Below are 15245 nucleotides of genomic sequence, written 5' to 3'. Positions count from 1 at the left end.
ACCGTAACAGATGTAAGTGACACCACGTCCTTCCTACCTCTGTTTTTCCTTTAGCTTTTCGTTGGAAGAATGAGAATCTAAATCTGAATGGTGCAGCCTCCTATCTTCCTGAGGGGAGCAAGACCTGTTTGACTCTATTTCAGAAATATCTGTTGAGAGAGGAGAGCATAAATTTAGCTGCACAATAAACATTTTAACATCCTTGCTGGTTTTATTGACATTATACTGGAGTGCTCCTCCCCCTTCACATAGAAGAGAGCGCTTTGGCTTAGTTAAAGCAGGACCTGTGAACTTAAGGCAGCCCACAAGAGGTAGATGGGAGCATGAAAGGAACATGCAGGACCAACGCTCATGCCCAGTTACATAAACCACCATTAGGAAGCTGGGAAAGTTACATGCAAAGTGGCCTTCTAGCCACCAGATCCATGACCTCATGATCACTTCATATCTGGCACTGAATACAGTTTTTCCTTCCCAGGAAAAATGCCATGTAAGAAGTGACCTTTAGTGGGCAGCCTGCACATGCTCAGAGGTAGTCTCTTTCCCAGCCAGCCTATGGATACAACAGAACAGCATGATCAATGAATGCAATGGAAGTGAAGAAACCTGGTATGAAAAACACATTCTGTGGCATATTCTTAGCTCATATTGGCCTTGGCTTGGGGCAAAGGAACTCACCCACATGCCTTGCCTTGACTCAAGAAATTTGGTCACACTTCAGACCAGTTACTGGTACAGATTTCCAAGTCTCAAAATCTGTACCACAAAAAACACACAAGCTTTTACACTTAGCAACTTTTGTTTTGTGTCTAATTGAGTACATTTCTGTGAAGGTATATTTTTATTTATTGTCACATACTGCAAATAAATACTTAAATAGGAAAGTGACTTTAGCTCTGCTTCTAAGCTCTCACCTTCTATTTCTGACTCGCTGTCATGCATGGAAGGAATGTTGATTAGGGTTTGTTTTCTGTCCCTTAGGACAACCAACTGGAGTTTTCCTCTTGATTTCTCAATCAATTTTCTGGCATCAAATAAAGACATATTCTCTGTCACTGTACCATTGATCTGGATGTGTGAGACAAACATATTTACTTACACTTTCAGCACAAACGGTTCTGATAGATCAGTTCAGAGCTGAATCTCCATTCACTAATTGCAAATGGACAGGAAAACTTGCAAAGTGTCCATTTCCCCCAAAACATAAGAAATTAAGGGCCCTTAATACAAAAACGTACTTTGAGAATGATGTCCCCTTCATGCAAATTGCCATCCTTGGTTGCCAGCCCCGTGCTGGTCATTTCTTTGATGAAAATCTGACTTCCAAGTCGAAGGCCATATTCTGCAAGTGGAACAATAAGAGACAGTTTTGCAGCTTGACACATGAAGCATGCTACATGCCACTGGTTTCCAATATATACAAGTGGAGGGAGCCATCAATGGTATTTTGTCTTTCTCAGTGGATTGGAAGACAAAGAGGGACCTGTGCAATGCAGCTGTGGCACATCAGGGCACAGCTCTACTGGTCAGGTAGGGAGGGTCACCAAGATTTTACATATAGCTACTAATCTGGCTGACTGCCTGGGATGCAAAAATAAGGAAGTATCAAGTGCCAGGGCAAGGTACCATGCAGGGCTGGCAGGCAAGTTCAGCTTCATGGGTTCCTGATCTGACCGAGTTCCATGCTAGCTTGTGGGCTCCTAATGTTGAGAAAAAGAAATGGATCAAATTGCTTGCCCTATATTCTGTAAACCAAGGTATACATTTAAATTTAAGGCATCTTTGGGTCCTTCTCAGTAGTTTTGACACCGTGGAGTGTGTACCATACGTTCTTCTAGGACGTTTACATGGCACTTTGTCCTCAATATATTTGTAAGGTATCCTAAATTTTTTGTCTCTTGTTTAATTCTTTGCGCTTGTGTAAATTTCAGGAAACAATAGGGAAAAAATAAAAACTGAGGTGCCAAGCAAACAGAGGTTTGCAATCAATGGGTTAAACGGCCAAGGGGAGAGGAGGTAAAAGCAAGGAGGAGGCATTCCTTTCAACCTCCCACCAAAAGATGCTGGGCACTTGCCTTCGTTTGATCTGCTTTTTGTGAGGAGAACATTAACTGGCCCACTGGGGTCCTGATGTGCTCCATAGTCATACTGAGGCTGCAATTCAGGGGAAGGGCTGCGGGAATTAAGCCGGTCTCTGCTCCCGCTCTTGGCTTCCCTCTCACGAGGGGCTTCAAGACGGGTTCTCCAGTCGTAGTCTCGGGGCACACTCCGATCACCACCATAGCGCCGGTCATATTCATCCTCTCTATCCACGCTCCTGCCTCTGCTTCGGGGTCTTTGGTATTCGTGGTCGAAGCTCCTCTCTCTGTCCATGCTCCGGCCGCGATTTCGATCGCGACTGTAGCTGCGCTCTCTGCTGTGCTGGCGCCCCCGGTCGCGGCCAGTCCTGTAGCCCCGGTCTAGGTGGTCTCCCCAGCTCTGGCTCCGGCCCCCATTCCCACTATACCAACTCCTTTCACTGTAGCCACTTCGAGTGCTTCTGCCATCAAACTCGGCACGACTATCCATAACATCAAAGGCCCGGTAGTCATAGTCCAGAGAGGGGCTTCTTCTCACAGCTGGGAGCTGCACTTGGCGAGGTCTTTTAACTATCTGTTTGCAAAAATGAGAACAATTTTGTATTTCCTTGTAAAAGCCACAATCATTTTACATTCAGCTGCAAAAAAATTATCACTATGTTTATAAAACCCAACAAACCCAACTTAGACGCAATGTAGCAGAGCACTTCAGCCAAGCTGGCATTCCATGCAGCTGCTCCACAGTTAAGATGATGCCAGCAGAATGCCCACCTAAACAGCAGGTCACTGGTGCAGAGAAAAGCCTGTGCACTCGCTGAGCACCTTTAAACATGATAATCAGCTTCGCAGGTAAATGCTTTTTACAAGACATCAGCATCTCTACAGCAGGCCTGAGAAATAATCTCCCTTCCTACCCTTTCCATTTAAAATATTACAGTTTTTGTCTACCAAAGATCAGGTCTTTATACTTCAGACGTATTAATACTTATTCTAAGTGCAGTGTTGTTAACTTCTCCTTAATGATAGAATGCAAATATTTCTGCAAATACTTGTTAACTTACAATGGTAGCCACTTTCCCACTTTTCCTTAACTGCTGCACAGCAAAAGAATGGGCCACATTTTCCATGGGTGTATTATTAACCATAACCACTCTATCGTTCTCTCTGCAAAACAGAAGCATGTTGTCAATTAGAAAATACTAACATTGATAAAAAGGGTGGGGTTTGTTTATTTATTGCCTTCATATCCCTCCTTTTTCTCCATGGAACTCAAAGTGTTCTCCCCCTCCTCATTTATTCCCCACAACAACCCTGTGAGGTAGGTTAGGCTGAGCGTGAGCAACTGGCCCCAGGTCACCCAGGGAGCTTTCTGGTTGAGTGGGGACTGGGGTCAGTCCAGCCCTACTGCAGGGCCCCACCTCAATCCATTATGGGGAACTGGTTGCCTGCGTTTGCCTCCTCTGCCCCCATCCAGCCCCCTCTACTTAGCTCAGTCGAGAAATGGGGACATGGAAGCCATGAACAGGCCCCCCAGGCCTTTTCCTATGCTGCCATTCTTAGTTCCTGAGCACATAAGGGGAGAAGACGGGGCTCTGCAATGCCCCATGGAGATCCCTTTGTGTTCAGGCACTGCAGCCAGCGTAGTCCTGAACTGAGCTCGTTTATATCTACAGTAACATTATGTTCCGTTAAATTCAGTATAAGACAAATGATATTTGCTTAATAACATAAGCAATGTCTCATTATAATTGTAGGTCAACATTGCTGGAAAGTTGAAGATTTCCTCCCTTTGTTGTTTTACATTTAATTGTCCTCACAAACTATTCCCAGAGCCTAATCCCATAGACATCAATTTCCAATGACCAAAACACAAGCAAAGAAATGGAACACATGAGGCCTGTCAACATCCTCCCAGTCCTAATGCCCAGGCTCCTTGTTCAGTTTTCACCACTACGGGGCGGAGAGCGACATTTTCATTAGCACACCCTCCTTTATTAAACCAGTGTAGCTTTCATGAATTTGCTACGACCTTTCCCAACCAGGTGCCTCCAGATGCTCTGGACTATCCCATCAGCCCCAGCCAGGACATACAACCAATCATAGAATTCTGAGGTTTGGGATCTAAAGGCAGGGATCTGCAGGCCAACGCAGATGCCACGGAAGCAGCTGGGGGCCACGGGTCCAGCATGAACCTTGCTGCCTGCATAACAAACATGCAGCTCCCGTACGGCATTCCCCTGCCCCTGAGATGCTCTTACCTGGATGCATCCCACAGCTGAGCAGGGATTTTGGTCAGGGTCTAGTGTGCTAGCCACTATGCAAGGTTGCCTAAAAGTAAAGCTATCTAGGCTGGATACAGCCTCATAGATAAAAATGGCAGGATCAAATAATTACACAAATTTTGTGAAATCTATGCCTTCTCAATTACCGTATTTTTTGCTCTATAGGACGCACTTTCCCCCTCCTAAAAAGTAAGGGGAATTGTGTGTGCGTCTTATGGAGCAAATGTAGGCTGCGCGACTAAGCCAGAAGCCAGAACAGCTAGAGGGAGCTCCCTTTAAATAATTTTTTTTTCTTGCATTCCCCCTCTAAAAACTATGTGCGTCTTATGGTCAGATGCGTCTTGTGGAGTGAAAAAGACGGTATATTTGTGTTTTGCAAAAAAATTATCAGAGCAAAGAGAGACAGGCGCTACTGCTACAAGCATGTTTACTTACTGAAGTAATCCATCTGCTGGGCCACCTGCAAGGACATCTGACACAACTATGGATGTTTCGCCATTTTCAAAATGAGGGTTGTCTCTGCCACCAGAAACTGCAATCCCAAACCCTCGCTTTGAGTCCTAAAGGGAAAAGAGGGAGGAAAAATGTTCTTTTAAAAAAAATAAAAAAAAATAGAGCCAATAGAATTTGAAATTGTTAGAATACCAAAATAGAGGCATAGTTAGACCAGTGATTCCCAAACTCCCACCACCGCCGACTTGACCTCTTGAAAATTGCTCAGGGACCTCTGGGAGAGAGGAATGGTGATTGGGCTGTGTCAGGGGCTCAGGAGCAGAGGCACAGGGGAGAGAGGAAATGGAGAGCAAAGGGGAAGAATCTGAGGGCAGCGTAGGGGAGTATGAAAGTGGCCCGAGAGATTCCATGAGCCTCTCCAGCGAATCAGAAGATTCCCAGAGGGGGGTGCCGACGGCCAGGGCAAGGGGGGTCCCTGGGGGGACACACCAGAAGCAAGGGGCCAGCGGGGACTCCCAAAGCAGCAGCGGGAGATCAGGACCAGCTCCTCCACCAGAGCGTAGTGAGGGGGAAGAGTCACATGTATCAGGGCCAGCTTCTCCTCCAGCAGGGAGAGGAGATGAGTCAGGGCTGGCCACGCCTCCATCGCAGAGTGAGGGAATGGAGGGGAAGTCAGGTTCAGCTAGCCTCCCCGAAGGGGGAAGCAGTGACAGGAGCAGTGTAACGGTCAGGAGGAAGGTGGCCGGCTGGGCGCGCGCGGCAGCAGGAAACCCGGATTGGGAACCAGGTCCTAAAGCCCGCCGGAGGGAGGGGGAAGACTCAGGGGACTCAGCATCAGAAGAGTCTAGAAGGGGCGAGACCCCAGCGGACAGGCGGGCCCAGAGGAGAAGAGAGCAAAGGAAGAGGTGGAGCAAGGCTAGAGTCTTAAACTGGTGTCAGGGGGGAGGAGATTCAGACGGAGCTTCAGCGGTCTAGAGTTTGAGACGTAGAGCTGCGCGCCGCGGCTTTGAAATCGAAACTGAACTTCAATAAAGACTTTTGTAAATAGTAACGCACTGGCGTTGGTCCTTTGTGAGCTGGGACCTCGGGCAGCTCTGACAGGCTGTCTTTCTGTTAGTTGCCACTGACAGAAGATAATTATGTAGTGATTGGTAATAGTCAGACAGATAGTCTGGTCATTAAATCACTCTGGAGACAAGGGAGTTAACCTCAAAATGCTTGGATCCAAGCTGCTTTTCTGCTGCCTGAGCCTCGCAGCTTGGATGGGAGTCAGAACAAACTGGCAAGCTGAGGAGTAATGCCATCATGCCCAAACACCACGTAATCACCTTTTTAAACAAACAGTAAGTAAGGTAAAGAATCACACATTTCCTTTTCAAAACATCTCTGGGACAAGGAAACTGTAATGAGACACCCCCCCCCCCATCTGCTGGGGGAAATCTACAATGCGAAAATCTGTAAGTACCACCTCCTGTTGTTGAGAAAACAGAAAGGAAACTAATTGTTAGAGTGTCTAAAGCAAAGTGAAAGGCCTGATTTATGGTGGACAAGAAGGATTAAAATGGATGATAGGAATCAATATGTGAAAAATCTTTAATCCTTTTCCTGCTTCCTGTCACTAAAGAAATGGAAAAACTGAAAGTTAAGCAGCCATCATGAGGAAGGTGCTTTGAGACACAGTTGCAGCTTCAGTTTTAAAGGGGAAATTTTAAAGTGGATTGAGGGGCTACTAATATGCAGAACATCAAAAGCATCCAGCATGGCAAAGGTATTGTTGGATCTCCCAGTGATGGTTGGTATTGTTCAACAGTTGATGGCTGAACAATAAAAAATGATTGGATCAATGTTTGAGCAAGAAAATGAGCCAGAGGGATCTGAAGTGGAAAATGGAAATGGGGAATATTCAGAGGCTTCAGAACAAATGGATAAAATGTTGGCAGGACTAGATCAAGAAATTATTAAATTGAAGGAAGCAGTTGCTGCTGCTGAAATGGAAATGACTTCCATACAAGAATTTGGAGAAGGAGAAGATAAAATCACAAATGGTGATATGGAGAATTATTTTGATATGGTGCTGATGGAGTTGAAAGCAAAAAAAAAAAAGCTTGGGGGAAACTTCAGTCCTCGCCTTTCTTTAGCTCTAGCAGAGAGAAAGTATTTTGCATACAATCTGGAGCAAATTCACAGAAGGATGCTATTAAAATTATGGTGCTGTCTCTGGAAAAAAGAAAAAGAAAATGGAAGGTCCTAGAGGAGATCGTAAACGCAACAGGAAATGAAACTGAAGAAGTGGAACTGGACATGAACCAGTGGCTATACAGTGGTACCTCGGGTTACATACGCTTCAGGTTATAGACTCCGCTAACCCAGAAATAGTGTTTCGGGTTAAGAACCTTGCTTCAGAATGAGAACAGAAATTGTGCTCCGGCGGCGTGGCGGCAGCAGGAGGCCCCATTAGCTAAAGTGGTGCTTCAGGTTAAGAACAGTTTCAGGTTAAGTACGGACCTCCGGAACAAATTAAGTACTTAACCTGAGGTACCACTGTATAATGAAAAGAAAAATCATGGAACATTGGCCCAATGTAGAGTAGAGAGACTTGTCAAGGATGCAATGATTTATTATTCAATATGGAGTAATTATGGGAATTAATGGAGGTAAATTTAAAATAAAAAATATGGTTGACATTTAACAACACCACCACCACCACCTCGGACCTAGGGATGGGCAATGTATCAATACATTAACCAAAATTGATTGGACGTCCACATCCTGGTAAAAGTTTCATAATTTTCGACATGGTGATACATCGCGAATCATGATGTGCACATGTGCTATGTAAGAAATTGTGATGTGTGAAAAACCGTGAAGCCAGTCATCGCTTCTCTCATGATTCCTGCCACCCCTGTTCCTCTGTACTATATACAGCTGTAACAATATGTTAAAGGTAAGTAAAAATGTATCAGTTTTAGACCCCGAAGTAGTAGAAGATGCCAGGACATTACCCTGGTAACATTACATGGTTACGTCCTTATTTTAGACATTGTTATATATTAGTACCGTATTTTTCCCTCTATAACACGCAGATTTTTTCTCCTAAAAAGGGAGGGGAAATGTCTGTGCGCGTTATAGAGCGAATGTGTGGTCCCTGGAGCCGAAAAATCAGGCAAAAATCAAATTGCGCTTCACAGAGAAGGGAAACTTGAAAAGAGGAAGCGGCTGCTTTCCTGCATTCTGCCTCAGGGTCTTACTGCCCACCCTCCTCTGTTTCCTTGCTGTGTTTGCTGAAACGGAACAAAGAGCAGGGAAAGCCCCTCCCCTCCAGGCAAGCAGAGGGGAAAGCAACGTATGGTCTCTGTGCTCCGGTGCTGCTGGGGGAGAGGGAGAGAGAGAGGGGGAGGGAGAGGGGGGGGAGAGAGAGAGAGAGAGAGAGAGAGAGAGAGAGAGAGAGAGATGGATGGCTGGCTTGGGTGGGGGGAAACTTTTGCCTTTCTTTCCTCCCTCCCGTTAAATCCCTCTCCTGCATTCTTAGCCAGCTGCTTCTCTGCACACCCCTCTCATGTCCCGTCTTTGTTTTTCCTTCGCTCCCCACTTAAAATGTGGTTACAAAGCATAGATCCACATGGATTCTCAGGATCTTTGCATTGGGTCACCCCAAATTCACCATCAGATCACATAGCATGTCCATGGCTACAGCCTGCACCAGAAAAATCACGCACCCACTGTTGCCTGGGGCTGCAATGGTGCAAAAACGTGGTTACAAAGCATGGATCCACAGGAATTCTCAGGATTTTTGCATTGGGTCACCCCAAATTCACCATCAGATCACATGTCTGTGGCCACAGCATGAAGCACAAAAAATGATACATCCACTGTTTCATTCGGAATGTTTTTTCCCTTGTTTTTCTCCTCTAAAAACGATGTGTGTGTTATGGTCAGGTGCGTGTTATAGAGCGAAAAATACAGTATATCATGGTGACTAGCTGGTGATATATCGGGATGTTGAAAACCAGACATCGTTCAGCCCTTCTGAATGTGATGTTGATGTGAGCTCTGGAATTTTAAATATTTGAATAGTTATGCAGAAATGTATTGCTGTGAATTTAAATACACTGCTGGAGCAAAAATAAAAATGTAAGGGTGGAACAAAACTATTTAGCATAGTTTAACAGTTCTAATTAACAATTTTTAAAATGTTTCACAAGGAAAATTGATCAATAAGGTTAACGGCTTATGTCAGATTTACTAACACACATGCAAAAAGGGGGAAAGGGACTATTAGAAAAAAAGGACCAGAAATAACCTCTCACCCTTTGTAAGGTCACTGTATACTGTTCCCATATCAGCTCTTCCATGCCTGGGGCCTGCTGGACAATGAAAAGCAATAATCAATAGAACATCACAACAGAAGACAGTTCTCACAAAATTAAGAACAGACCCTTTTCAAAGTCAGTATCAAACAGCAGTAATGCTTTGCAGTTATCACACTGCAGTGCTTTTAAAAATGGACATTAATTAGCCAGAATCTGAATAAAAAAATAAACACGTTTGAAGAACAAAATTTTAGTTGGAGAAGCCTTTTCCGTGTTTTTTATCTGTATGCACAAAAAGGAAACCACACTTGAGAGAAATAGCTCACACCCAGATCTTTATATATTTGTGCCTGTGGTACTTGTTGCCTGACAAAGGACCAAATCTCAGTAGCAGGGGAGCACACGCCTGAATGAAGATCACTTGGATTAAATTGATCATGATGGAAACCCCTAAGAGACCAGAGACCTTGAATAAACTGCTATCAAAATAGATAGGTCACCATTGCCACTCTGGGAAGAAGGGAGGGACTGAAGTTTAATAAATAAACAATATATGCAATGTAATAAAATAAAAATATTTTATTAATATTATTGACATGAAATTTTCATGGCTTTTGGCTAGAACAATAAACTTGTTGACTGACTGAGTAATCAATGAGATGGCCAGATCTGACACATCTAGTGACTGTCCCCAAAAAGGTCCTGCCCAAGTCGCCCCCATCCTGTCTGCAGTGAAGGCAGGTCAATAATGCAAGGTCTCACTCAATGACTAGAAAGCTCATGTAGGAGGTGATCTTTAAGATGTCTATAAGATGTCTAAAGCCATATAGGGCTTTAAAATGCAATTAATAACTACCACATTGAATTGTACCCAAAAATTAATCTTAAGCCCCCCTCAAAACCTGGCCACCGCGTTCCGTACCAGTGCTGGTTTCCAAATGCTTTTGGAGACAGCTCCATGCACATAAGACAGCATGTATAGGAGAGAAGGTCTGGATTATATGCATACACCAAATATTACATTTTCAAGCATTTAGAAGACCTGATGCCTAAAGCCAGCTGCTTTGCATGTGCCTGCACAAAACTTTAGTGTAAATCCCTTACTCTAAATGAAACTCATGCATTGTTTGAAGCTCCAGCCCTCTTCATGCACTTACTCTACTAACTTCACCCAGAGGGACAATAGGGCTGTGTGTGCTGGCACCCTGCCCCCTCCACTCCTGACCTTCTGCATCAGCCTGGTCTGCATATCACATTAAATCATAGTTTTAAACTAGCTATGGTTTAATGTGAGCTAGAGGGCATGCTGTTCAAAAGTTCTCTAGGTGCTCCCCCTAATCCTGCTGCAGCCACGCTGTGGCTGCAGCCACGCTGTGGACAACACACATCAGAGTCTAGCTTATTTCATGTCATCCCAACCCAGGTTCAGGGTTTGTTTCTCTCCAAATTAAACCAAAGTTTAAAACAAACTATAGCTTAATGTGATATGTGAAGGTCTGAAAGGGAATCGCAAGTGCATTTGACCGAACACACTTATAGTCCTCCACACACAATCAGGGTTTCCGACTGCAGGGATGATGGTAAAACATTCTGCTAAGCCATCTTACGATTCTCCTTCAGACCACCCTTCTCAATGTGGGAAGACTGAAGGAGATAAGACATGTAACCCCGCATCCCCTCCCTCACAGATAGTGCTCTCATCCTTACTATGTGCAGCATAACCGAATGCTGCCATGATAGTCTCTTGATGTGCTCCTACAACAGGACCACCATCTATGGTGCCTGGTGAACCACAGGACAGTCAATCGGATGATTTCTAAGAGCTAAGATGCTGCCCACTTGGACTACTGCCATGCGCTCTACGTGGGGCGACCTTTGAAGGTGCCTCAGAAACAACAACTAATTCAGAGTGCATCAGCTAGACTAGTGACTGGGAGCAGCTGTCAGAACCTTACAGAACTGGTCCTAAAGGCTCTACACTGACTCCTGGTATGTTTCTGAGCACAATTCAAAGTGTTGGTGCTGACCTTGAAAGCCTCAAATGGCCTTGGCCCAGAGGTCTGTTCTTATCCTGAAACCACTCTTAACCTGAGGTACCACTTTAGCTAATGGGGCCTCCTGCTGCCACCACCGCGCGATTTCTGTTCTCATCCTGAGGTAAAGTTCTTAACCCAAGGTACTACTTCTGTGTTAGCGGAGTCTGTAATCCAAAGTGTTTGTAACCCGAAGTACCACTGTAATGATAATTTATGTATTATTTATACCCTGCCCATTTAGCTTGGTTTCCTCAGCCACTCTGGGCAGCTTACAGTGCATATAGAAAATGTAAAACATGCTGTGGAATGCCCTCTCATTAGGTGTTACGAAGATAACTACAACTTTTAAGACATCTGAAGGCAGCCCTGTATTGGGAGGTTTTTAATGTTTGATGTTTTATTAGGTTTTTATATCTGTTAGAACCTGCCCAAAGTGCCTGTTCAAATAATAAAGATGGGAGTGATACAAATAAAATCATCATCATCATTTCAATCTGATCAGAGTTCAGATCCTCAGCAGATTGATTGATGCAATAAAAACGTCATGCCTGGAGATAAAAAAAACCCCTACATAAATTACAAGTTCAATATATTCTCTCTCTCACACAGAGCTACTAAAAACATTTCAGAGATCTTTTTAATTACTATAATTAATACTACTATATGGCAGCTAAAGGTAAAGGGACCCCTGACAATTATGTCCAGTCGCAGCAGATACATATATACTAACAGGATATTTTCAGTAAGAAAAATGTTTTATTGTACTGGAAATGAAATGAACAAATTTCTACGCATGTTCAGCTACTTGCAGAATTTAAGAAGTGCAGATTGATGAATACAATGTTGAAATACTTTTAGTTTTTACTTGTGAATAAAAACTACAAATTATTTGAAAATTAGTTTGAACTACAGTGGTACCTCAGGTTACATATGCTTCAGGTTACAGACTCTGCTAACCTAGAAATAGTGCTTCAGGTTAAGAACTTTCCTTCAGGATAAGAACAGAAATCGTGCTCCGGCGGCGCGGCGGCAGCGGGAGGCCCCATTAGCTAAAGTGGTGCTTCAGGTTAAGAACAGTTTCAGGTTAAGAATGGACCTCCGGAATGAATTAAGTACTTAACCCGAGGTACCATTGTATCTGTGCCTCAGAAGAAAACCGGAAAGTCAAATGTTCCTTGGAATGGCATGCATTAAATTGTTACAAAGGGGAGGGGGGTGTATGCTTGGCTTTTGAATGCTGGTATAATCAAGCTAAGAGGAAGCAGCTCTTAAGGTCACATTCTGTACGATATAAAGTCCAGCACCAACAAAGTACTGGAAGTTCACCTTGGGAGTTCACAAGGCACAAAAGCCATCTGCTCTGTCCTAAATCTCTAACTCATAATCTCTTTAACATTATAAAATTTACAGCTGTTTGTTGTTGCAGAGATACTAACCAATGCTGACAGATTAATGGAAGGAGCAAAATGAGTGTGGGGGCTGGGTAAGACCACAGATGTTGTAAGTCACCATCTGAAGACTTCAGACTGTACCAGAGAGGGGATTAAATTCTGTCAGAGCAAGCACAAAACTCCAACTACATCAGGTGTCAGTGAACCTGGTACACGTTGCACTAGTGCTGCAAATGCATCAAGAGACAGGTTAAGGTGTGTGTCACCTATTCCTGAGGAGTAATGAGTGTATCATTTTAGGAAATGGCAAGAAATGTAATATGAATACATTAATTGATTGCACTGTCACACAATTAAACGGGTGATGATATTACCAGTAGCTCACTTAGCACATTCTATTAAGCCTACATTAAAAGAAGAATTATTTAATAAACAATCTTCTCAAGCACAATTTTACAGATTTCAGGCTAATTCATTCTAATTAGAAGACTAATGTGATGATTAGATCCTAGTGAGACTTGAATGACACAGCAAGCCAGCAAGCTTCCCCCAGACACTCGGAAGGCATGGAAATCAGGGAGCCATTTAATGCTAAACTATTTGAGACTAAAATAAAGTACAACAATGTTGAAGACAGTCAAGAATCATGTCTTCTTCCTCGTTTTAAAACACAAAATCTTAGTATGGATGAGACAATAGGAAATACTAATGATATATATTTTTCAAAAATTAACTCACATGCCATTTTAAAATCCTCAACTTTTTCACAGCATGTAGCCACATTCGTTGCAGAGCTTGAGCTGTCTTCATTGTGGCACACTATAATCTGTTAAGGGACTCTAACATCCCCGTCTTTTCATCAGTTTCCACCACTCAAACATTGTTATGTAATTCTAATACAATTGTGCCCTACATACTCAGCCAATCCTGCCTTCATTTCACACAATGACATATTAAAACCCACAGATGTACAAATGGCAACACATCTACTCCCAAAACAAATGTCACTATCTTAAAACAGAACATAAATAACCCAGTACCTCGATTTAATTCCTACTTAAGTAACTTGCTGGTGTCACCACTAGGCAAGCATCAACACACAGTCTCCTCCCCATTCCCAAAGAATATGCAGAAACGTGAGGAACTCGCAGTTACAGGAGAAGTGTTTGCCTGATCTGTAAGCAGCATTTAGGACACAGACTTTGCGTATTGGGGCATATGCCATTTGGCTGGCTTCTGCAATCACAGCTGTAAAGCTACTGGGGGAAAGAAATGAGAAAAGGACAACTCTGTACTGTAAACAGTCTCAGCTCCCACGTGTCTTGCTGCTCAGTCCATCTCTGGCTTCCTCTTCTGACCTCCTCCCATCAGAGGTGAGGCAGAGGGGATGCAAACACCTCCAGTATCTTCCTCTCTCCACAAGAGGCTCCCACAGCTGCTGTGCAAACCTATAGCTCAATGATGCCACCTCCTGGCTTTCAAAGCAGGAACTGGAAGAATGCTGCCTTGCTTACCGCACTGGTTTGCATGAAGAGGAGAAATCTGCACTTCTCACAAAAAAAGTCAGAGAGCGAGAGACAGCCTGCCGAATGGTATAGAAGCTACTTCAGATAATATACCACTTGGCAGGCTGTCTCTTGCTCTGTGACTTTTTGTATTTTGTGACACATGCCTGAGAAGAGCAAATGAGGCCACTCAGGAAAAAGGAAAAAGTGTCTGAATGAAAGGTGTTCAGCATCCCCGATCTTTGGCAAGTTCCTTCCAGAGCTTCATCACGCAGGTGAGCCACTGACACAAGTGGCCTCATTTGATGTGCTACTGCTCATATGAGACAACTGTTTGGAATAGTTAACTGTTCCAGAGAGCAGACTGAGGCAATGCAAGAGCTTGACTGTAATGATGAAACAACCAAATGGAAACGGTCAAGAATCTCTCATACAAGACAACTGCAAGCAACTCAAGGTGGGGAGGAGAAAGAGGTTAGTCCAGTTTACTTGTGCATTTGTTTATTCATAAAGACAGGCTTATAGCAACACTGTTACACCGAGAGCAAGTTGGATTTCATGCACTTGCAGCCTAAGCATCTGAGTCAGAATGGGTCCTGAAGTCAACCTTATATTCCAAGCTTTCAGAATTTATTCATAATGTAAAATTTAGGTTGTCTTGGTACACACACAGTTTCCACTTTCCAACCCCCTCAAGCCCCAGGCTAGAAGTATGAGAGTATGTACACATTCCTGGATGCAGCAAGGTGTACCCCCCCCAGGCTGTGTTTTGTTGAATTTGCAGTGTTGTAACTAGCATTGTGCTTTGATGCATTTATTTATATTGATTTTATTTACTGCATTTATATCCCAGCTTTTTCTCCAAAGAGCTCGCTGCAACAGCCCCATGAGGTAGGTTAGGCTGAGAGATGTGACTGGCCCAAGGTCACCCAGTGAGCTTCATGGCTGAGTGGGGATTTGAACCCTGGTCTCCAGGTCCTAGTCTGACACACTAACCACTAGGCCACTCTAAGGCTGCTAAACAAGGAAATATACTGGTGAACAAAAGGTGGAGACTTAACAGCTTCCCAGGAGGTAGCTCAGCCGACCAGTACTTTGCAGATGCTTTGCAGATAATTCCAGCTTTGTTTGCTCTCTCCCTCCTCAATTATAAGCTCTCACACAAACCAGGAAACTCTTTCAGCTTTACC

General features: G+C 43.8%; 1 protein-coding gene across 1 annotated transcript in view; it reads right to left on the bottom strand.

Moving 5' to 3' along the window:
* TJP2 (tight junction protein 2) overlaps positions 1-15245 on the bottom strand; it is a 60630-nt gene that overhangs the window by 23705 nt on the left and 21680 nt on the right. The window contains exons 2-8 of the mRNA XM_081930846.1: positions 9121-9174; positions 4796-4920; positions 3140-3242; positions 2076-2652; positions 1239-1342; positions 915-1068; positions 38-149 (exon numbers count right to left, since the gene is read on the bottom strand). Coding sequence (XP_081786972.1) covers positions 38-149; positions 915-1068; positions 1239-1342; positions 2076-2652; positions 3140-3242; positions 4796-4920; positions 9121-9165 — 1220 coding nt within the window. The 5' untranslated portion in view covers positions 9166-9174. The remainder of the gene's footprint in view (positions 1-37; positions 150-914; positions 1069-1238; positions 1343-2075; positions 2653-3139; positions 3243-4795; positions 4921-9120; positions 9175-15245) is intronic.

Source organism: Podarcis melisellensis (assembly GCF_964234715.1).
Source record: "Podarcis melisellensis genome assembly, chromosome: 11".
NCBI lineage: Eukaryota > Metazoa > Chordata > Lepidosauria > Squamata > Lacertidae > Podarcis > Podarcis melisellensis.
The sequence above is the reverse complement of the archived record's forward strand: the minus strand, read 5'-3'. Positions and strand labels throughout refer to the sequence as shown.